Consider the following 24756-nt stretch of genomic DNA (forward strand, 5'->3'; position numbering starts at 1 on the left):
TGCAACATTCAAAAAGAAACTGGTGTACTTGCCCACTCTTTGATGAATAATTATGGGTTCAGTGAAATAACAAGTGCATTGGAAATGAAGACACAAACAACTGTTGCTGATCAAAAGTACTTCTGGGGGCCTGTTTGTGAAACTACTTGAGGCATTTAGCAGTTGCTTTTGTTACTGTTGTTATTAAGTGCCATAAAGTCTGTTTTGGCTCTTAGTAATCCTGTGTAGGATTTCTGAGGAGTGGCTGGTGGGTTTGAACCACTGAGCTAGCATTTAGCAGCCTAGTGCTTATTCTACAGTGCCACAACAGGACCCCAGCAGCTGATTAGCAGATGGAATGCCAATTAAATTTAAAATTTTATCTGTTAAATGATGAAGTACATTAAAAAAAAAAAAAAAAAAGGAAAAAAAAGTCACTATGTTGTTGCTGGAGTCCTGGTGTGGCAGTGCAGGATAATGCACTGGACCACAAAGTCGGTTTGAGCAGAAAGGTCAATAGTTAATCCCACCTGAATCTCCTGGAAAACCCTAGAAAGGGTCGCTATGAGTCAAAACTGACTCAACAGCACTTGACAACCACGACATATTGCTGCTGTGTGCCATCAAGTCAGTTACGGATTCTGAAGCTATAAATTGATTTAGGAGCACAAAGTATCATCTTTCTCCCTTGAAGCAGCTAGTGAATTTGAACTCCAACTTTGTGGTCAGCAGCCAAACACGTAATCCACTATGCTACCAGGGCTCCTTATGGCACTATGCTGTTGTTGTTAAGTGCCATTGAGTTGGTTCTGACTCATAGAGACCCTGTATAGCAGGGGTGGGGAATATTCGGACCACAGGTTGCATAAGGCCCACAAAATTATTTAGTCTAGCCCTGACAAGGCAACCATGGTTCCAGCTATCACATTATTGTTGTTAAGTACTGTCGAGTTGGTTCTGACCCATAGCATTCCTATATAGGGTTTCCAAGGATCAGCTGGTGAGCTTGAATCACCGACCTTGTAGTTGAAAACGACTTTGCAGTCCAGCGCATTAACCCATAGTGCCACATCGGGACTCCAGCCATCACATTTGTTGTTGTTGTTAAGTGCCATCAAGTTGATTCCGACCCAAAACAACTCTTTATAGGGTTTCCAAGGAGCAGCTGGTGAGCCTGAAACACTGACTTTACAGTTCAAACGACTTCGCAGTCTGACACGTTAGACCACAGAGCCACACCAGGACTCCAGCCATCACATTGGGGATGAGTTAATTAAATGCTTGACCAAATATAGCAGACTAATTATTAACTTGAAAATTCTGTATGGCCTGAGAATGTTATTATAAATTTGGCAGAAAAAAGGTTCCCCATTCCTGCTGCATAAGGTTTCTGAGGAGAAGCTGGTGGGTTTGAACTGCTGGCCTTGTGGCTCACAGTTCAGTGGAGATCTTATAGCACCATACCAGGAGTCTTATATGTTTCATTACAACCCTCTTTCATATAACATTGTTGCTGTTGTTAGGTGCCATCGAGTTGGTACCGACCCATAGCGATCTTATTTTTATGCACAGCAGAATGACACACTGCCCGCTCCTGGGCCAACCTCATTACTGTTGCCACACTTGAGTCCATCGATGCTGCCACTTGGCCATTCCATCTCAATGGAGGTTTTCCTCTTTTTCTCTGACCCTCCACCTTACCAAACATGATATCCTCCAGTGACTGGTCCCTACTGACAATATGTCCAAAGTATGAGAGATGAAGTTTGGCCATCTTGGCCTCCAAGGAGCACTCTGGCTGTACTTCTTCCAAAACGGATCTAATGGTTCTTTTGGCAGCCCATGGCACTTTCAATATTCTCCTCCAACATCATAACTCAAATGCATCAATTCTTCTACAGTGTTCCTTATTCACTGTCCAGCTTTCACATGCATATGAGGTTATTGAAAATACCATGGCTTGGGTCAGGCACATCTTAGTCCTCAAGCTGACATATTTGCTCTTCAACAGTTTAAAAGGTCTTGGGCTGCAGATTTGCCTAATGCAATATGTCGTTTGATTTCTTAACTGCTGCTTCTGTGAGTGTTGATAGTTGATCCAAGAAGAATGAAGTCCTTGACAACTTCAATCTTTTCTCCGTTGATAAGAATGTTGTTTATTGGTCCAGTGGTGAGGATTTTTGTTTTCTTTACATTGAGATGTAATCCACACCAAAGGCTGTGCTCTTTGATCTTCATCATTATTGTTTTAAGTCCTCTTCACTTTCAGCAAGCAAGGTTGTATCATCTGCATATCACAGGTTGTTAATGAGTCTTCCCCCAATTCTGATGCCACATTTTTCTTCATAGAACCCAGCTTCTCGGATTATTTGCTCAGCATACAGGTTGAATAAGTATGGTGAAAGAATGCAACCTTGTGGCACACCTTTTTAAATTTTAAAACATTCAGTGTTCCATGGTCTGTTTGAACAACTGCCTCTTGGTCCAGATACATATTCCTCACAAGCACAACGAAGTATTCCAGAATACTCATACTTCTCAATGTTGTCCATAGCTTGTCAGGATCCACACAATCGAAAGCCTTTGTGTAGTCAATAAAGCACAGGTAAACATGTTTCTGATATTCTCTGCTTTCAGCCAAGATCCGTTGGACATCAGCAATGATATCCCTCATTCCACAGGCTCTTCTGAATCTGGCTTGAATCTCTGTCAATGTATGATTGTAGCTGTTTCTGTATTACCTTTAGCAAAACTTTACTCACATGGGATATCAAAGAGATTGTCTGATGATTTCTGCATTCCGTTAGGTCACCTCTCTTTGAATGGGCACAAATATGGATCTCTTCCAATCAGTAGGCCAGATAGTTGTCTTCCAAATTTCTTGGCAGAGATGAGTGAGTGCCTCTTGTGCCCCTCACTTTCTTGAAACATTTCAATTTTTATTCCATATTAAGTAACATATCTACTGTGAAAATCAAGATACTGACATATTGGACTTTAATTATTTGGGGCATTTTCTTAAAAATTGAATGTTAAGATTTTTCTGTTAGCTTTATAGATTCAGAAAATTGGTTTTCGAATACCATTTTAACTACAAAGTTCTTTGGTCGGTAAGAGGCTTAGCTATATGTTAATTTTCAAAGCTATCAGATTTCTGGAGCAGCTTGAGTGTTCTTGAGTTGTACCTACATAGATGGCAGCCTTTCTCATTGCCTGACATTGTGGGCTTAATGATACAGTCAGCACAGCTATGTCTTTTGGCTTCAACGTTATTACACATTTGAAAAAAGAAACGTGATAATCTGCGTTCACAGCACAATTTCTCTGCCATTGCTTATCTTTATTTCCCAGGATCATACTCCTTAGCCAGCTTGCCTACAGCTAACTTGTATAAACACTGCAGAATGTCTACAAGTATCTTGGCCAGGTGGAGGTTACCATGAGATATAGCTTCACCTTTTCTGAATCACAAATCTGCAAGCCCCATGATTTTTGGATGTGCACACTGACTTTTCAGCCATAACCTCATTGCTATGTGTTTCTTGTTGGAACAAATGAGGAAATATTCAGTATTGCTGTTGTGAAGTATTGTCTGATCAGTTCTGACTCATAGTGACTCTGTGTAGGGTTTCCGAAGAGAAGCTGGTGGGTTTGAACTGCAGACCTGTGGTTTCAGTCCAGTGCTGATCCTACAGCACCACACCAGCAGCCCATATTCAGTATTAGTTCATCTAAATTTGGAAATAATTGAGTGTTACAAGGACCCAACCACTTATAGGTAATAATTTAAAAAAAATAAATCAAATGTGTGAATAAAATTTTAGCATGAGACCTCATTTCTCCAGCAACACTAGGGGCAGGAAGGAAAAGGATGAGATATTACACATAAATACGTTTCCAAGATAATATACTCTTTTAAGAACCATTTAAAATTGCATATATTTTTGTGAGACTATATACTTGAAAATAACATTTTCTTGGCTGTTTTTACATTAGTGTCACTTTTTAATCTTTTGTAAATGACTGAAAATCATTTTTTATGAGTATTGATAATTCTATCATGCTGAAAGTCAGAGGAAACGTCAGGGACTATGCAGATGTGATATGGTTTTTGGTAAGGGGTAGCAGACCACTGTGCTTTTTATGTTGTAGGACTAAATTTTCTAGTCATCCTGATTTCCTCCTTACTGTCAAATGATTTCTCTTCTTGTACTCAGTTTACCTATCTGAAACATCTCCCCAAATGTCTATTTTACTGTTTAAAGTTTTCAGTGGCCTAGAATAATAAAATATTTGATTTTGATAATGAATATTAATATAAATAAATGGGCTCTGAATGAAAGCCTAAGGAACTCACTATGAATTGAGTGCAAAGGCTTTGTGATGTGGTATTATAATATCTGTTTGATTTTGTCACAAAAGTGTATTTAATTTATATGAGGGGGATTCAAAAATTAATGAAAAAAATTATCTTTTAATTCCATTTTTTCATGATCTTTTTGAAGACCTCTCATGTGTTTGTTTGACTTTTCCTCAGCTTGGACTTGGTCTGATGTTGAAATGTCAGAACATTCACTAAGTCAAAATTGAATTTATTAGTTCCTATGGTCACATTTTCATTTTAAATTAAGTTAAGTTTTGGTCATCTAAATGTTATTTAAGTTATTTGAATTCAAATTCAAATAATAATGTCTAGGAGAGTACCACTGTTTCAATTCTGTATCTGTGTATGTATGCTATTTAAAATGAAACATAATTGGGTTTTAACATTTCACCAAATAGTCTTTTTTGGTTTTCATTACTCTGAAATTACTTTTTTTTTTTTTTCAGGCTACTGATAAATTAATTTTCTCACTAAAATTTAAAAATAAATAAATAAATGGACTACTTGATCAACATATTAAAAAATAAGAGAAAATCAAGATTTGACAATTTATGTCAACAAAATAAAAAACCATAAGAATTTCTATCCAGAGAATCTTGGTAACTGAATTTATGTATTTGTTAATTACACAGGTAGTTCAGATAGATTTTATCTATGCAAATGAAAAGGATTTATTTTTACTAAAATTATATTCTTGGTTGCTATCTATCATGAGTCAGCAGAGACATTAGAGATGTACAAGATGCACAATTTTGTTGTAATGCTAAAATAAAATCAGAGTGGTGACTCTTAAATATAGAGATAATGCTAAAAAAATAAAATAAAATAAAGACAACGCGGAGAACATATTTACTGCCCAGAAAGTAAGATCACAAATTCCACAAACATGAAATAAATGAATCATTCCAAAATTATGCAATAAGGAACAAAATTCCGTACAGCGTTGTAATTAGCTGACGTAATACTTGTACAGGAAAAAAAATAATATGGTTCCATTTTAGCCTTAAGTATTTGCTGCCTTAGCAACTAAATCCATTCATTTAGTGATTCAAAGTTTAGCTCAACCTTTTGGAATATGTAATATGCAGTTTTGAAATAAAATATTAATGTTATTTCATTTTCAGAAAAGCTGAAAAAAATAGCAAAAATTCATATGAAGATTGGAGGCTAATAGTCCACCCAAACAGGCTTTAGTAGTTAGATATTGAACTGATCAATGTTGATAGGCCAGTAAGTAAATATTCATTTTAGAACTTTATCAGTATTTAGTCAGAGTTTTTATAAACTAAACAGAAAATTATCACATTATTATTAGTCATAAAGTTGAATATATTGATTATTAATATTGGCTATAAGTTTTGAGATACTGGACCACCACTTCAACTAAAAAATATATTTTTTTGGCAATGAGGGTAATTTTAAATCAAGGGAGACCTGATTTGTCTTCAGGATAGGAAATTTAAATTGTAGCAAGTAATCAAAACATAATCGGTTCACTGGTAATATAGCAAAAGTGAGTTCTTGAACTCATTTTGGCTACATGATGCCAAAAAACTAGGTAGTTGGAATATTTTTGCCAGCGATGTTTATTAATTGTTCTAACAATATGTGACCAAAGCTCAAGATGGCTAGCTCACACAGAAATTATGAAAGCATCTAGTCACAATTTTTGTGGAATTGGGAAAAACAGCACAATCATAAATTATTTTTATTCAATTTTGAATCATACATTATGCGATATAGGTGCAAACTCGTATGATCAAGAATTGGTATTGTTTTCAAGTGAACCACCACTTTCAAAACAAGGCAAGTATTTAAAAAGAAAAGATAAAAGAGCAGAAATAGGTTCATTTCTATAAATGAGAGACTGCAAGTACTTGGTCTCTGAAGGTTTCTTCTAATACTAAGGATCCATCTTTCTGTTTCTACTATTCTAAATTCTTAGAATTTTCAATAGCTTGTTTCAAAGCTTATTTACTCGTCAGAATTTATCATTTCTAAAAGTTGTGACTTTCTTGTTGTTTTAAATATAATTTACATCAATAATCTTACATGGGTAGAATTAATTAATGAAGTATGCTTTGGTTTTGAATTGTATCTAAAGGATAAAGCCACAGATTTTCTTTTGAAGCTCTTAAAATGTTTTGCCTTCATTCAAATTGCTTTTATATTTCTGTTCTGCATTTTTTACTCCACTTTCAGAAGAGCCTGCTGTCAGGATAAAACCAAATTCTCCTTATCGATGTGAATTTAGACAGGCCTTCCTTTCCTGACTTTATTTTGCCATAAAGAGATCTTGACAGAATTTTCACCTACATCTTAACCATACCCCTATAATAGACATGTAACAAATAATTCTGAGAGTCATATTAATAGTAAGGAAACCAAGATGTCTGCCAAAGTTCTCACAGGAAGCAGTGGTGAATTAGGGAATAAAAGCCAGACTTTCAGGGCACTGGCTAGGCATTCTGTGTGGTCTCCCACACTGTTTCTTTGAAATTTTAAATTCAAAAGCAAAAATACGATAGTTGTAATGCCACCAAGGACGCTGGCATTACACACCATTAGACATATTCCCCTGACCCCTTTTCTTGGCACTAGTCAAACAACCAATGTCTTGGAGGGTAAGTGAAACATTATGAGGATATAATGAAGCAAAACATGCACTAATCTCTAGGTTTGTTTGTGAGTTTCTGTTGTTCTTAATGATACATACCATGGCCATCATCCAGGAATTCTGTGATGGTGGCTGACGTGCATTTGGACCAGGGTTTGGAAGCATCAATGCTGGTTAGGATGGAAGACATTAAGCGTTTATCTTCTGTGGATCCAAAGTTCTCTTCACAGAATTTGGAATCATCATGGGAGAGGCCAAGTAGATGTCCTGAGGAGAGAATAGGATGTGCAAATAATGGGTGATTTTGCATTTCTGCGTTTCTGTGACAATTATGCTAGCACTTCGTTTCTTTTCCCAAGTGTGGAAATATGTTCATTTAAACTGTTTTCTTATCCAGAGAGAGACTTCACCCTTGGTGAAATTAAAGCTGCCATGCAGTTGGTAGACTAGTTGTTACTGGGAAACATCTAGATGAAAACTGTAAAATTAAACTAAGGAGCTAATGCTCCCAATAATTCATCTGGATCACATATGTTCAATGATAAGCAGAAAGAAGTCCTTATTTAGAATTGAGATTTTGTGAGGGAACTGTGGAATTATGTCATAGCCTTCACTGCATATGAGTTGTTGTTTTTTTTTTATATAAATGTTTTATTGTGAATTCTGTGATAGTTTACATGGGAGAACATTAGTTTTACATTCATTCTATCATATATCATTTCATTGCTATGGTTACAATCCCTCCATGCATCATCAACCAACCAAAAGGTATACCCTGCAAGCCTGCCCCCCCCACACCCCCACCGTTCATCAACACACAGTTCCTCTCCCTCTCTGGATCTCAAGTCCCCAGCTGCTCCATCTCTCCACGTCATTGTCTCTGCCTCCATTTCAGGCATCACTGCTTCTCTGGGTAGGGTCCTGCTATCCACTCTTCTCCATTGATGGTCCTAGGGACCTCCGCTCCTAGACTGAAACGTTAATCACGCCCCTCTTTGCTACAAAAGGTCTACCTTGACATTTCCAACACACAATCAGTCCTGATAACAATTATTCACTATTGTATCACAAGAGACCTATCTGCATTTCATTTCATCAGCCCTGCCTAGACAGATTGAATACTACTCACTGGAGATTCTACCTTCCTCCAGGCCCTCTGGATCTAGGTTCCCTCTTGAAAGCTTGTAAGCCAGTCACTTCTTGCCTTTGTAGTGCCCCCCGCATTTTGGGTAGCCAATGCCCAAGTTGCCCATCCCTGTCTACTCTGTGTGTGGAGGGGGTGGGAATGATTCTTGCAGTAAGGATTTGTTCCCTCTTGGCATCCATAGGTGTAGGTAAAGTTCATCAAATTGTATCAGACTACGCTTTTTTTTCTCTTCTTTCTTCTTCCGGTTGAGCTTTGATCATCCAGTCATTGAAGCCAAGTCAAGGGGGTATTATCTGCAAGTGTAGGTGTTCTTGCACATATCCCCTCTGTTCTTATCAGCTGGATGCTTCACTCTCCACTCTAGTCCTCTGTGACTGTGTCACTGACTCTGGGCCCAAGAGTCCCCAGGTCTTACAACACTGCTGGCCAACCAGGTTTCCACCAGGGTTCACAGGAGTCTATTGAACATTGTAGGGCTTATCTCGCTGCTTCATTGCTGTTTTTCCCTCACTTCCCCTTATGGGTGATGAATGTGGTCACCAATCAGAGCATGTATTCCCATTGAGTGTTAATCTTGGAAGGGGGTTTGCACTGAGGGCACCCAACCACTTGCCTTGATGTCTCTTGGGAAAGCAACTTGCTTGTTCTTGTAGTAACAGTCTGTCTGCCTCTATTGTTTTGTATTTTGCCTGTAGGTCTTTGTTTCAAGAAGTATCTTCTGTTCTTCTAGCCACTCCAGGCTGGTCTGCTTGTCCTTTCAAGTGGAAATTTCCCATCTATGGAGATCTGGATGTGGTTCAGGTTTCCACCTATAGTCTTATGTATTGCAGAGGCTCTGCAGGAAGCCTCCTTCACTGGGCATGTTGTAGCCCCATTTTAGGTATTCCAATCAGTTATAGGTAGAAGATGGATTTACTAGCTTTCTAAGGTGATGTTTCTGGCTATTCCTTTCTCTCCCACTCCAGTGTCTATTTTATGATATAATGAAAGGAAAACCAAGATTCAAAAGACGGCCAAGCTTCTTAACATTATTCCCCCCTTTTCCCCATTCCAACCATGTCTCAATCTCTGTATCCCAGAGCCCTGTTGTTCCAAGGTTGTGCATGCATCATTATTTACCTCTGTCCCATTTAGCCCATTCAAACCTGCCTAATTGCTCTCCCATCTGCTTTGTTCTTCCATTCCCTCTCCCTTCTTGTATATTGCCCCCCTCCCCAGCACCCAAACTACTCTGTGTCTATTCCTTGCCCTGTGTTCCACCTTCCCCTCCCTCCCCTCACCCCACCCTTACATCCCAGCAACCAGCAAAGAATCCACTTTAGTGGATTAGTATGGGTTCTTTTTCTTAGTCTTTTACAGTAATGGTCCTATGCAGTATTTCTCCTTCTTTGACTGACTAATTTCACTCAACATAATGTCCTTAAGGTTCACCCATGTTAGGTGGTGGCTTGCAGCTTCCTTGTTATTTTTCAAGGTAGCATAATATTCCATTGTGTGTATGTACCACAGTTTGTTTATCCATTCTTCAGTTGATGGACACTTTGGCTGTCTCCATCTTTTTGCTATTGTAAATAGTGCAGCTATGAACATTGGTATGCATGTATCTTCTCGTGTTGTGGCTTATTTTTCTTGTGGGTAAATACCAAGTAGAGGAATTGCTGGATCATAAGCTATTTCTATTTTCAACCTTCTGAGGAAGTGCCATATTGCGTTCCAGAGAGGTTGGACCATTTTGCTGTCCCACCAGAAACACTGCATATGATTTTGAGTGTCTAGTTTTCAGTCTTCTCTAATCAGCCATAAATCCCATGAAAGCATGAAAGCAGATAGTATATCTTGCCATTTAATGTTGGAATCTCTGTGGTGGTGGTGTTAGTAGCTCTTCAGTTGATTTCAGCTTATAGTGATCCCATGTGACATAGTAGAACTACCTCATAGCATTTTCTCAGTTGTAATTTTTATGAGAGTTAGGTCTTCTCTTTCATAGCTGCTAGTCGGGTTTGAACTGCCGTCCTCTAGGTTAGAAGTCAAGGTTTTAGCTGTTGTACTACCACGGATCTTTGAAACCTCTTTATTTAATACAATGTCCTGCAAGTACTTAGTCCACTGTTTTTGAAATGATATTGTTGTTGATGACTGCTCTCAAGTCCAACCCCAACTCATGGCAACCCCATGAACAGCTGAAGAAACACTACCTGGAAACTCCATTGAAACCTGCCCAGCATCACAGTAATATTCAAGCCTCCACTGACACATGTGCGGAGGCTCTGCATGAACTGTGGTTTCTAGGAGTACAACCCTGACTTTCGTAAGCTCAATTCCTGGTCAATTCACCGCAAGCACAGTTACCACCCACCAGTCAGTAGAGGACTGGATGTGGCTAGGATGCTGAACAGGTTAAAATGGGGTCTTCTAGATTAAGGCAGACTAAGAAGAAAGGCGTGACAAGCCACTTCTAAACATCAGCCAATGAAGAAAATTCTCATTGAAGAAATAGATCACAATGGTTTAATCTCATTGTGCATGAGATCACCATGAGACAGTGGCAAATTTCAAGGTAGCTAACAGAAACTTCAGCAATACATGTTTTTTGGGCAAAGCATTTAAAAAATATTACACAAGCCTCTATAATGAATGTAGAAACTACTACAGAAAAGTGATTGCTGCATTGTCCTTGGGTTGCTGAATACTAAACACTACCATTTTGCAGTGTCCAGTGCACATGAATAAAACTTGAAAGAGAAGAAATATTTCAAGCCAAATTTCAACAGCAAATTTTGGCCAGCTAGTTAAATCACCAACACCTAATAGGAAAATTGTCCACTGCACAGATGGTCGTTGTTGTGGCCACAATAAAGAGGTTAGGGCTCAGTGACCTACCAAGGCTCCATATTTTTATAGCTATTTATGTGAATAGTATTCACTGGGCTAGCTAGTTTCTTTGGGAACCCCTCCCACCACCAATCCCAGTTTATCCTGAAACCCAAACCAATTGCACTGATGCATGGTGACCCCATGTATGTCAGAGTGGAACTGTGCTCTACTGAGTTTTCAGTGATGAAAAAAGTTTTCAAGCCTTTCTTCTGAGGTACATTTGGGTGGACTTGAACTTCCAACCTTTCAGTTAGCAGCTGAGAACTTAATCATTTGTGCTATACAGGGAATCCATAATCTATAAACTATATCCCAAATAGAATACAAAGAAAGACTGGCAGGTACTCATCTAATTTTTGAGTGGTATGTTAAAATTTCCAGGGAATCAACAGGTTACAGAAAAACAGAATCTTTCATTCATGTCCTGTTCAGAATTGCTGAAAGTTACTCAGTATATTAAACATCTGTTGAAAATGTACTTTGCAGTGGAACTTTCCCAAAGGTGAAGTTTAACAGCTAACACTGTAGAATTTATATTGCAGTTAAGTTTTTTTTTTCCCCCAAGTATAGAAAGAGAAGTAAGTCCTAGTGTAACACTGGACTTCTAATCAGAAGGTTGGTGGTTCAAACCCACCAGCCACTCCTTGGAAACCGACTTTATGACAACAACAACAACAACATAGAAGAAAGAGAAGGAAAGTGGCCAAGTGACCTCTGCAATATATTTCTTTGAACTCAAATTTTATACATTAAAAATATATATCCAAATTTATATAAACAAATAGCATGTTTAATATATATTTTGGGTTTCTGTTGTGGTGCTGTGGGTTAATGAGGTGGACTGCAAAGTCTCTTTGAACTGAAAGGTTGGTGGTTCAAGCACACCAGCTGCTCCTCAGAAATCCTATACCAGGTCACAATGGATCAGAACCGACTCAACGGCACTTAACAACAACATATGTATTTTAATTGCTGCATCAATAATTTCTTTCATTGAAAGATTAGCGTTTAGATTCCTTATTTATCCTCATTTAAAATACTGGCCACATAGCAAACACCAATTCAGTTTGAGAGGGCCGGGAGAGTACTACCTCATTTCCTTTCATGCAGTGTGGTGAAGCAAATAGTTTTAAAGATTTCAATGACACAAGCAAAAGAATTCACTTTCAAACATTTTGGTATCATTTGATGAATATTTTGCCATGTTATCTGATAATATAGGTTTTATGCTCCAAAAATTCACTAACCTATCAATGTAACTTAATTGCCACTAAAAATATTTCTAAGAATAATTTTTCTTTTTTTAAGTATTGTGCTCTTTTGAAGAACAACTTCCTATATGGAATCAAAAGGTTTAAAAGGAAACATAGGGAGCAGAAAGTTCATGTTAATGTGGAAGGAAAAATTCAGAAAAGGAGGGTGAGAATGGTTGCACAATTGGAAGAATGTAACCCATGTCACTAAATTTTACATGTTAAAACTGTTAAATTGATGTATATTTTGTTGTATGCATTCTCAACAACAATAAAACAGAGACCACACCATCCAAAGCATTAGCAAATCTGACTTGTAACACTGTGAGTGCTAAAAAGACATGTGAATTTTGTAAGGTCTCCAAAGTCAGAGCAGATTGTTTGAATACCAATTGAGAGAAAATGGGTCTTTCAAGGCAATGAAAGTTTAGTCTTCCATAAAGAAAGTTTGCCTGCTCATTGCCAAGGGCAATGAGAGTCATAGGTAAGATAAACAACACTTAAGCACCCAAAGAAGCAGGCATTTGGTGTTACATAGCTGGTGCCAGGGCACAATGAAAAATACATGTGACTTCCTGTCAGAAGCTGGACAGGAACTGAAATGGGAGATCGGTGTGAGGAATGTTTGGACACTCTTCAGGAGGGACTTGGCACATATACTAAAGACTACACACAACCAAAGAAGAGGCATTTTCAAATGGGAGCCCCAACAAATTATGCTAAAACATCTAACATCAGCAGTCTGAAATTCGCTGATATCTTTGAGCCTAGAATGGCAAAGTACATGCATACAAAAGCTCTTGTTACTCTAAAGGGACGAAGCTCTGGTGGCACTACAGTTACATGCTAGACTACCAACCTCAAGGTGGATAATTTGAGCCCACCCAACATCTCTGCAGGGGAAATACAGGTGATCTGCTTCTGTAAATATTAAATCAAAACCTACTGCCATGGAGTTATTTCCAACTCAGATCGGTCCTATAAAATAGAGTAGAACAACCACATAGTGTTTCCAAGGCTGTAAAACTTTTATGGAAGCAGATTGCACCCACCACAGCTGGTGGGTTCAATCTTCCAACCAGCTGAGCACTTTAACCTCGGAGCCACCAAGGATCCTTCCTGAAAATACTGCAGCCTAGACAGCTGCAGTGATGTCTATGAATCAAAAATTGACCTGATGGCTCCTAACAATATTCTAAAGGGATTCTCACATTAGAGAGGGAGCCAGCTCTATGCTACTAAAAGCTTCAATAGTGAAGAACACCCTTTAAGATATAAACTCATAGCTGATTATAGTGCATTTTGTGTAGGCTTTTGCTTTCAGATATTTGTCTTTTCCAGTGAGAGTTTGCTCATAAATCATCCATGGAGATGCCTAGAATGACATGTAGGGAATGAAGATGAAGCAATTCCCCAAAAGATATGTCCTATGAGGAGTAGTTGTTTGTTGTTAAGTGCCATCAAGTCAGTTCTGACCCATATAGACCCTGAATAGGTTTCCGAGAAGCGGCTGGTGAGCTTGAGCTGTCAACCTTGGAAATTTGCAGTCCAGGCATTAACCCACAGTGCCACAGGATTTAGGCATTTCTTTCCCAGAGATTAAAATACCAGATGAAGAATATACAAAATGCTTACAATCCCTATAAGAATTGTTTGTTGTTTTGTCAAATATTATTTTATGATGAATGTTTAGAGCAATATCGAACAATAGAGTTAGTAATGGATAAATTTTTTAGAGGACACATGGGAATGGAATCTAGAAACCTAGATACATAGACAACTTTATCCTTAAAGGCAGATATATTTTTTTTTCTCAAGTCGAAGTGTAGGAAAAGAAATTTGAAAAGGGTTGAAAGCAATACTAAAGTGTTAAAGAACAGACTGGAGGTTAGTCACCCAAGTTCCCTTAGTAAAACAAGATGTAAATTCTCTTAATGAGAGAGAGTAGACAGAGGTGGATTTAAGGGTTTACATTCCCTAGCATAGTTAAAAGTAAATGTCCTGTGAGTTGTCCTTTAGAGAAGCAATAGTAATTGCATTTGGAACCATTGATAATCGGTAGGTAGTCCCAGGGTTGTACAAGTGGTTAATGAGCTTGTCTGCTGACTGGAAGGTTGGAGGTTCAAATCCACCAATGACACCTCAGAAGAAAGACTAGGTAATGTACTTCAGAAAAACCAGTCATGGAAAACTGTAAAGAGCACAGATCTACCCTGACACAGAATGAGTCACCATTAGTAGGAATCAACTCAACAGCAAGTAGTTTTTGTTTTTTATAATCAGCAAGCAAGGTTGGCCAAGGACTAGGCAGTGTTTCATTCTATTGTGCATAGGATCGCTATGAGTTGGTACCGACTCTATGGCACCTAACAAAACAACAACAACAATCATGCCAAGCACTGATGTATTTATTTCAACTACACTGAACAATGTTGCTTATAATACTATCTTTCTTACCAAATCCTTAGTTCTTTACTGAAAGTTTCTCCCCTAAAATTCTGTACTGAACAAGAAAAAAACAATACAGGAAAAACATGAGTCACAGTGAAATACAGAGATTAATGCAAGGAGTGCATTGTGCTGTTTGAAATCATTAGCAAAAGCCAGGATGTAAGCTTTAGCAGTAAATACTTATCTTTTCTTAATAGATATTAAACAGGGTCATACATAAATACAATGTTGTTGTTGTTAAGTACCGTGGAGTCAGTTCAGACCCTACACAGGGTTTCTGAGGCTGTAAATCTTTAAGGGAGCAAAAAGTCTCATCTTTCTCTCATGGAATAACTGGTAGTTTTGAACTGCCAACCTTGAGGTTCGCAGCCCGATTCGTAACCACTATACTACCAGTAAGTGCCCACCCCACAAAGTAACATCAGGAAAGAATGTATCTGAATTGTGCTAAGGAATTAAATTTAACAGTAAATTATGTCAAAGGGAAGCTTGCAATTTATGAGGACATATAGAGACTCTATAGGGCAGGGTAGAGCTGATTCCTATAGGGTATCCAAGGCTGGGTGGTGCTGCAGGATAAATGCACTGTACTGCAAGGTCAGTTTGAGCCACAAGATTGGCAGTTCAAACCCACCAGCTGCACATTGTAAACCCTATACAGGATCACTGTGACTCAGAAGCAACTCAACGGCACTTGACAACAACAATCTTTACGGCAGCAGACTGACACATCTTTTTCCCACAGGATAGTTGATGGGTTCAAACTACTGACCTTTCAGTTAGCAGTTGAGTACTTTAGCCACTGTGTCACTAGGGACCAGCGAGCCAGAATCGCCACATGAGCCAGAATTAACTTGATGACAATGAATTAGTTAGTTAAAGTCTATAATAAGATTCATTGACAGCACAGAAATATCTATTGCGACAAACATAATGTGTGGTTACGAATCGGACTGTGAACCGCAAGGTCAGCAGTTCAAAACTACCAGCTGTTCCATGGGAGAAAGATGAGGCTTTCTGCTCCCATAAAGATTTATAGCCTTGGAAACCCTGTACAGGATCGCTATGAGTTGAAACCGACTCCACGGTACACAGCCACCGCCACAAGCATAATGTATATGGGTGACGCTTGTAGTTAATGAATTTCATCTTTGATAATTGCCATACAGATTTAAAGAGTATCTTGACTTCTTAAACCTACAAGTGAATCTGGTTTAAGAAAAAGCTATGATAATGTACACCTGGGAGAAGACACATTACAAGAAAACGTTGGTTCCGGTTTTTATACAACACAGGCATTACTGGTCAACTAGGATTGCTAAATCGGCATTGACTCAAGGGCAATGGGGTATAGGAATGACTTAAAACATTCACCTCAGGAAGGAAACTAGCTGTTTTTCTAAACTTTGGTCTGCAAATTAAGCAGAACTTCATGATTTTGTCTCCAGAACCCAAACTGACCAAGGGCAAAGGAACACATGTCCTTAAAAAAAAAAAAAAAAGTCACGAAACTCTGTAATGTGTTTACTTGGGAAGACACTTCCCAGATGAAGCATCTGTTTCTCAGTGAAGTCTTGTTTTCATTTTACCTAATTTCTCAGCTGGGATTCTTGAGATGCAAGAAGTTTTTTTTTGGGGGGGGTCGTTGAAAAGTGAGTCAATAGCTCACATGGGATAAGAATGTAGAATCCTCCAAGAAGGAAAGCATCAACTTCAACAGTTGGGTAATACATGTCTGTTTAAATACAAATCTTTATATAGATATGATAAAACAACTCTTAAAACTCCCATTTCAGAACACTAAACATAAGTGGTAAATGTGGTATCAATGATGTAATTTGGGATGAAAAAAATATATTTTGTGCTTTATAACTAGCTTGTCAATGTCTTTTTTAATCAAATTCAGGATTACATCCTTCAAAATGAACACCGTACCAAACCAGTATATGACAGTCAAAATCTGGGATTCAGGAATCTGGTGAATTGGCTTTAAATCTTTCCCTACCACACAATTCTCATCTTTACTCTGTATCTATTACCTCCTCTTGCAAAAACCATTTATTATCAAGTGGACTCTGACTTTTGGCAACCCTATGTTGGTGGAGTCCTGGTGTGACGCTGTGGGCTAATGCTTCAGACTGCAAAGTCATTTGAACTGCAAGGTTGGTGGTTCAAGATCACCAGCTGCTCCTTGGAAACCCTATACAGGGTCGCTACGGGTCGGAATCGACTCGATTGCACTTAATAACAACAGCAGCAATGTGTGTCAGAGTAGAACTGTGGCCCATACAGTTTTCAGTGGTTGATCTTTTGGAAGCAGAACACCAGGCTTATTCTTGAATACTGCTTCTTTGTGGATTCAAATGTCCAATCTGTCAATTAGCAGTTGATTGATTGCTTTAACAGTTTGCACCATACAAGGACTCCTTCCTCTTGGGGTAGGCCATTAAAACAACTTAGCCTGGTGTGGTGCTATAGGATAAGCACTGGACCATGAGATTGATTTGAACTGCAAGGCCATTGGTTCAAAATTCACCAGCTGCTCCTCGTAAACCCTATACAGGGTCACTACAAGTGAAAAATGACCAGACTGCACTTAATAAAAACAAATGAGGTAAAATATTAAAAAAACCGCTTAGAATATGAGCTTGATGCATATATCACATGTTCAGTAATTGTGACTTAACCTTATCTTCCTTACTGAGATATTGGGTGTGCTGTATTTTAATTTATTAAGGTATTTTTGTCTTCAAGTCAATTAAAAAAACAAATTAATTGCTATGGAGTAGATTCTGACTCACAAGAAACCTATGAAAATGACCAAACAAACAAAACAATGCCATCAAGCTGATTCCAATATACAGTTCCCTAAAGGAGCTCTTGTAGCGTAGTGGTTATGAATCGGGCTAACCTCAAGGTCAGCAGTTTGAAACTAGCAGCTGTTCTGTGAAAGAAAGATGAGGCTTTCTGGTCCTTTAAAATCTGCAGCCTCGGAAACCCTTTGTAGGGTCACTATGAGTCGAAATCAACTCTACAGTACTTAACAACAACAACATAGGACAGAGTAGGGCTGCTGTGTAGGATTTTCAACACTGCTTTATGGAAACTAACTGCCTCATCTTTCTCCCTTGGAGCAACTGGAAACCACTGACCTTTTGGTTAGCTGCTGAAAATATGACCCACTGAATCATCGGAGTTCCTTCTTTGAGTCTTCATTGGTTTTAAATACACCAGTAGATTCTAGGCACTCTTGATTTGGCAGGGATTTTCAATCATAAGAAGTTAAGAATTTACAAGAAAGTATATGATATACATACATTTTAAGCCAACTTTAACTTGCTAAGTCTCCACACAATCTGTGCAATGGGCCTCCTCTGAAGAAAAAATAATTAGGATTTGATTTTTTAAAAGGCTGATGATAAAAATGAAATTTCTCAATGGTATTGGGCATATATTAATAACTTATTCCCACCTTTCATCTGGGGCCTATGAAAGACACCTGAGGTGACTTTAAAGAGTTTGTGGAAAACTGACATTATCTTTTCATTCCAATTTTGAAGTCCCCGTTCAGAATGTGGGCATTTCTCCAAACTAGATAGTGAAAAATGCTCAGTTTATGTTGATTAAAGAATGGTTTGTAGAGTAAACATCAAGTTTAACCCTAACTTCCTCCTCACTTCAAATTTCACAGCTAGTCCTGACATCTGATTCTGTGCACTTGGCTTTGGTCTATAGTGTTTCCAGGGCCTCTGCAGCTTTTAAGAACTTGGCCTTGTTTAATCTAATCATCTACGGGAGCCTAGTCACAGACAGATAAGCACAACCAGAGAATACTCTAACCACAGCAAAACACAGGCAGAAATACTGCTGTGTCTCACCCACTTCCTATGTCTCTGCTGAATATCTGGCTTTGATTTTCTTTATTTTTGAATCTGATTTTAGCTAAGGGAAGCATTTTAGAGAACACCATAATGGAGATATTCACATAGCATATTTTATAATTAACTACTCTAGAGAAAAGGGTCAGCATGTTTACACATTAGGGTTTAATTAGTCTAAATAAAATCAGATTGTTCCCCTTAGCAGATTAGTAGCTAGCCCAATACCAATAAAATGATTACTTTATAAGAATCATGTTTGCACCAGGCGAAATCTCTATAATTTAAAGTCAACAGTAGAAATTGGACAAGTTAAAAATACAAACACAAAATGTTAACTTGACATTAGCTTGGAAGCTACACATTTGGATTGTACAATAGCTGTGGCTAGATTCTCGCCTCCACTGATAGCCTTAGGAGAAGGCAGTGCCCTTGACAGTTTAAAGCAACTTTGTCATGTATCTTAACAGTTTAGTCAATGCTTGTAAGCACATGGCATGGCGAGGGGGACAGTAATCCAGTACAATCTTCTGCAGAAACTATAATAAATCAAGTACTGTTTTCCAAAAGCCGGTATAGAATCAGAATCTAGCTCTTACTTAAGGAAGAATTAACAGGAAAAGTGAAGCATTCCAGTTATCCTGCCATGCTTAAAAAAAATATTAGTTTCCAGAATTACTTATTTAATCCATTTAATTCTGATTTTAGTTCATTTTTTAATTAACTACATGGATAGAAAAGTTCCAGTTAAGGGATTTTGTCCTTGGCTCTTTACTTATCTATATGTCAATTCTCAATGTAGGCTGGGGTGGAGTGGGATGGTGGTTAAAAAACAAAACAAAAAACAAAGTGTTCCCATTCAATTTGTTCATGAAAAAATTGTACCTAAGTTTCACGGTTCAAGTTTACCAGCTGCTCCTCGACGACCCTATACAGGACCGCTATGGGTTGGAGCCGACTCGATGGCACTTCACAACAACAAGAAGTTTATATCTTAAACCACCATGTATAGCGAAAGAGTCCTTGGGTGGTACAAATAGTTATTATGCTTGGTTGTTAATTGAATGTTCGGCAGTTTGAGTTCACCCAGAAGCATCTCAGAAGAAAGGACTGGCAATCTAATTCTAAAAGATCAGCCATTGAGAATCCTAGGATCACAGTTGCAGTTGGACACACATGAGATCATCCAACGTGAGTCAGAATTGACTGGAAGCAATTGTTAGTTAGAGTAAATAGAGAAAGTGGTAGGACATTCCTCTGAGAACCTTAAAGTCAATTCGAAAAAATGTTATTCTTGATCAAATGTGTCCTTTCCCTGCTTATAGAAGAAACAAAGTACAAAAAATTATGGGAGCAGTCTGGAAATTTTCTCCACAGTTTATGTTTTGAACTCAGTAACATATTTACACTGTCTGCTAGTGTGAAACAAATTGCATATTTGGACTGAAGCTCAAGCAGATTCAAAGCTCTCCTGCAAAAAAAAAGGTTATAAAATGTCATTTCATCGCCACATGTAGCCTGAATACATCACCTCCAAATCTGGATAGTAGCAAATGTTTAATGAAAAAGATGAGGGAAAAGTACGTGAAAATAACAGAGTAAAATTATAACACAGAATATAGTTAGCTTAAGCTGATGGTTTTATGCAGCAATCCAAAAATAAAGCCCTGGAAACATATCAGTACACTGTACTACCCAAGGTCATACTAGCTGCAGAGGCAAGACTGTAATAATAAACAGCTGACTGGGAAATATTTTGTAATGGTTTTTTTTCTCTCAATTTTATAAGGCTTATACTTTATAACAATGTTCATAATGCTGGCAAAAAGAAAAAATTATAAAACAATAAAGCAATTAAGTAATGAATGAAGCAAATGAAATCCAGATCCTTTTATGAAAGGAGAATTAAATCCATATCCCCCTACTTACAGATCTCGTGTTTCTCAGACTAAGCCATATGTAATATAAATTGGGGAAGTAAAGTAGGCAGTGTTTGCATGGAGAATGAATTTTTGAGGATTCTAAAGGAATGAACATAGATGATCCATGAAATTAAAGGGAACACAGGGTGTAGCCATACTTCAAAGATTAAGACCTTATTTCGTATATCCTATTATCTTTCATAACTATGTCCATTCTTTGCCAATGCTAACTGCAAGGTCAGAGGTTCAAACCCACCACCAGCTCCTCAGAAACTCTGTACATAGTCACCATGAGTTGGAACTGGCACAATGGCACTTAACAATAACAAGAAGAAGAAAAGTATTTTATGCTTCCTTTTCTTCATATTCATAAGCAAACACACAATATGAAGGGCTTCAAAATGTCCATGGAAAAACTACATTATTTTTATTCCATTTTTCCATAAACTTTTTGAAGCCCCTTCAAAATGTGCAATTTGCTTCACATGAAGGTGAGTAAAAAATTTATTGCTACAAAAAACAGACACTTTTATTATACAACAATATGAAAATAGGAAGCTATTGTTTCTCAGCATATTCTAGTAGGTCTGTACACTTCTGAATGTGGTGTTTCCATCTCTGAAAACCTTTCCCAAATGAAATTTACACGCTTTGATTTACAACATGTCAACATGGCAGGGTTAGTATCCTTAAGGAAATCAAACTGTGATCCTTTAGAATATTCTTCGAGTTTGTGGAGCAAAAAGAAATCTGAATGGGCAAGAGTAGAGCTGTAGGGTAGATAGAGCACAGATTCCCAATGAGATTTTCTTAGGACCAGCCTTGCTACCCTTATAGAATGACCCGGTGGAATGTCATGACTGGAAACCATTTCTTAGCACAACTTTCCTGTCCTTTTTTTTCTCTCCAATGCAGTTTTCCATTTTCTTAAAACGCTCCAGGATCATCATATGTCCTTTGAAAATAATCTATCAAGATTACCCCTTGGGAATCCCATAAACAGTCGCTATACCCTTCTGAGCTAATCTCTTTAACTGGCTTAGCAGATCCCCTCAGAAGCCACCATTGGGATTGGACATTTTTTTAATTTATACCCTGGAAGGCAGCCTAATGAAAAGAAGACAAGTATAGTACTGAGAGAACTTGTCAGCAGTCATCCATTGGTCATAGAGACATGTTTAAATATAGTTTGGAATAAATCTGTGCATGTCTGAATAGGAACATTAGTAGCAATATTTTTTAATTGCCCTGTGTGTGTTTATATTTTCTTCCTTTCTTATTAGCACTTGGCTTCCTACCTTCCTACATATCAGTCTGCTATACCTGCTTGAGTAGCTCAGAAGCTCAAGACTCTTAGTCTAGAAGTATAGGAGGTTTGGGAAAGGAGGAGCTGGGGGTACTCTCAAATATAACAAAGCTGGCTTCAGCATCAAGGTAGCCCATAAAAGACTGCATTTATGGCTGAAGGGGTTCTCTTAGAGGGAAATCTCCCCTATGCTGTCCATGTGTGAAAACAGGCCTCTTTAGGGGAGGAGGAAGAAGCAGTCTCTACTTCAAGGAATCTGTAATCTCTTCCTCTTAAGATCAGGATTTACGGTTCATAATTCTGTGATAAATGATGCCAAAATTTAACTCTGTGGTTTATTCCACATCATTCTTCTTCCCAGCTTGAGCCATACCTGCCTTTGCATTCCCAGTGATTTAGAGTATTTCTCACAGACTTCTCTCATTCTGAATATTGTTTGTTGTTAGAAAAATAGAATTAAAAAATAATGTAATTTTTCCATGGATATTTTAAAGTCCTTCATACAGTGTGTGTGCTTATGAATATGAAGAAAAAGAACTCATACCAACACTATGTCCAACAGAATGAAACCCTACCTGATCCTGTGTCATCCTCACAATTATTAAAACAAACAAACAAAATCTCATTGAGGTTTTTCTCTTTATCCCTGGCATTCTCCTTTACCAAGCATGATGTCTTCTCCAGGGACTGATGCCTCCTAATAGCATGCCCAAGTACATGAGATGAATTTTCACCATTCTTGCCTCTGAGGAACACTCTAGCTGTACTTCATCCCAACCAGATTTGTTTGTTTTTCTGGCAGTCCATGATAATTTCAATATTCCTCACCAACACCATAACTTAAATGCATTTATTATTCTCTGGTTTTCCTTATTCATTACCCAATTTTCATATGCATGTTGTTGTTATTGGTGTTGTTATGTGCAGTGGAGTCAGTTCCGACTCATAGTGACCCTGTACAGGGTTTCCGAGGCTGTAAATCTTTATGGGAGCAGAAAGCCTCATCTTTCTCCCACGGAAGAGCTGGTAGTTTTGAACTGCTGACCTTGCGGTTCACAGCCCGATTCATAACCACTACACTACCAGAGCTCCTTTTTCATATGCATATGAGGCTATTAAAAGTGCCATGATTTGAGTCAAGTATACCTTAGTCTTCAATGTGACATCTTCCTTTTTCACACTTTTGCAGCTGTACAATAAGTTATTTGTTTTATTGACTGCTGCTTCCATGGATGTTGATTGTAGATCCAAGTAAAATGAAAGCCTTGACAACTTCAATATGTGCTTTGTTTATCATGATGTAGTATAATGCTTGAATTATGAAGATTTTTGTAATTTCCGTTCTTTATCTATAAGTATTTCAAGTTCTTTTCATTTTCAGGAAACAAGGTTGTGTCATCTGAATATCTTAAGTTGCTAATAAATCTTCCTCCAATCCTGAAGCCAACTTCTTCTTTTTCTTCTTCATGTAATCCATCTTCCCAGAGTATTTGCTTTGCATACAGATTGAACAAGTATGGTGAAAAGATACAACTCTGATGCCCATCTTTTCCTGATTTTAAACCATACAGTATCCTGTGTAGGATTTCCGAGGAGCAGCTGGTGAACTTGAACTGCCAAGCTTGCAGTTCAAACTGACTTTGCAGTTCAGCACATTAACCCACAGCATTATCCAGGACTCCCATGGATCTATATTAGACAGACTATTATTAGTTATACAGTCACTAGTGAGACAAATGAGGAATTTAGTCCCTGAAATGGTACACTGTATCTGTTTAACATCCTGGCATCTTAAAAACTTTTAAAAACATAACCACATTTTCTAATGCAATACATAAAAGCCATTCTTCATTGTTTGTCCACCTTGGAAGGGAAGAATCATAGAGACCAGTGTCTAAAGCATTTGTCTTACATAAAATAGTAAACCTAAATGTGTAGCTGGGACTCTGTCTTAGATCTTTTGCCCTAAAGCCAAAGACTCCAATTTATTAAATGTTGAACTGAATTATTATCGGTGAGATTGGTGGACAGTTATTTATGTTTAGGGTTTATGTTTGTGTTTATTTTTCTTAGGTGGTAAGGAGAGTGTTTGGAAAATGAAGGTCATGAGTAACACTTAAAAATGGAAATTTTACTACTGATTACTGTATTACTGCTTCAGTATAGTGACTTATGTTATTACACCTTTGATTAAAGTTATTTTAAATCCCCAAAGAAAACATTGTAGTTAGAAATCAACACCTTGTGAAAACATTCTCTGCCTACTAGGTAGGAATGCCTAAAAGAGGCTGTAATTTCCATTAAAAAATTATGGGCTCAGCAAAAAATTAAAAAATTAAAAAATCCAGGAACTAGTTTTTAAAAGTGAAACAGAAGTCTACTTGGATATAAACAACTATAGTAACTCCATGCAATAAGCACTATTCTTCTTATATTGTAAATATGAAAGCTGAAGCTTGTTGTTAAGTGCCTTCCAGTCAGTTCTGACTCACAGCAACCCTGTACAAGATTTCTAAGGAGTGGCTGGTGAGTTTGAACAGCCAACTTTGCAGTTCAAATCAACCTTGCAGTCCAATGCATTATCCTGCAGCACCACACCAGGGATCCAAATCAATGAGTAGGAAAACATATTCCTACTTACAGAAATACTTTTCACCTTTTAATTCAGTCCTAACTTTACAGATTTATGATTTGGGTGTTTTTCATAACATGTACATTGGAAAAGTGACATTTTAACAGATCTTGTTGTGTGCTAGACTTGTCTTTGTTTATTTTGCTATAAATACAAGATGTGAATGTTTACAGGAAACTACTAATGACCTTTGACAAGAACCTACTATTATCACTTATAATGGAATTGTTGCTGTTGTCAAGTGTTGTCGAGTCGACTCCGACTTATAGTGACCCAGTATAGGGTTTCCAAGGAGCAGCTGGTGAGCTTGAAC

At 37.8% G+C, this 24756-nt stretch overlaps 1 protein-coding gene across 1 annotated transcript in view; it reads right to left on the reverse strand.

Moving 5' to 3' along the window:
* The window catches only part of ADAMTS5 (ADAM metallopeptidase with thrombospondin type 1 motif, 5), a 79377-nt gene that overhangs the window by 25164 nt on the left and 29457 nt on the right, over positions 1–24756 (reverse strand). Inside the window, exon 3 of the mRNA XM_006872478.1 lies at positions 7080–7247. Coding sequence (XP_006872540.1) covers positions 7080–7247 — 168 coding nt within the window. The remainder of the gene's footprint in view (positions 1–7079; positions 7248–24756) is intronic.

This window comes from Chrysochloris asiatica, unplaced genomic scaffold (assembly GCF_000296735.1).
Source record: "Chrysochloris asiatica unplaced genomic scaffold, ChrAsi1.0 scaffold00199, whole genome shotgun sequence".
Lineage (NCBI taxonomy): Eukaryota > Metazoa > Chordata > Mammalia > Afrosoricida > Chrysochloridae > Chrysochloris > Chrysochloris asiatica.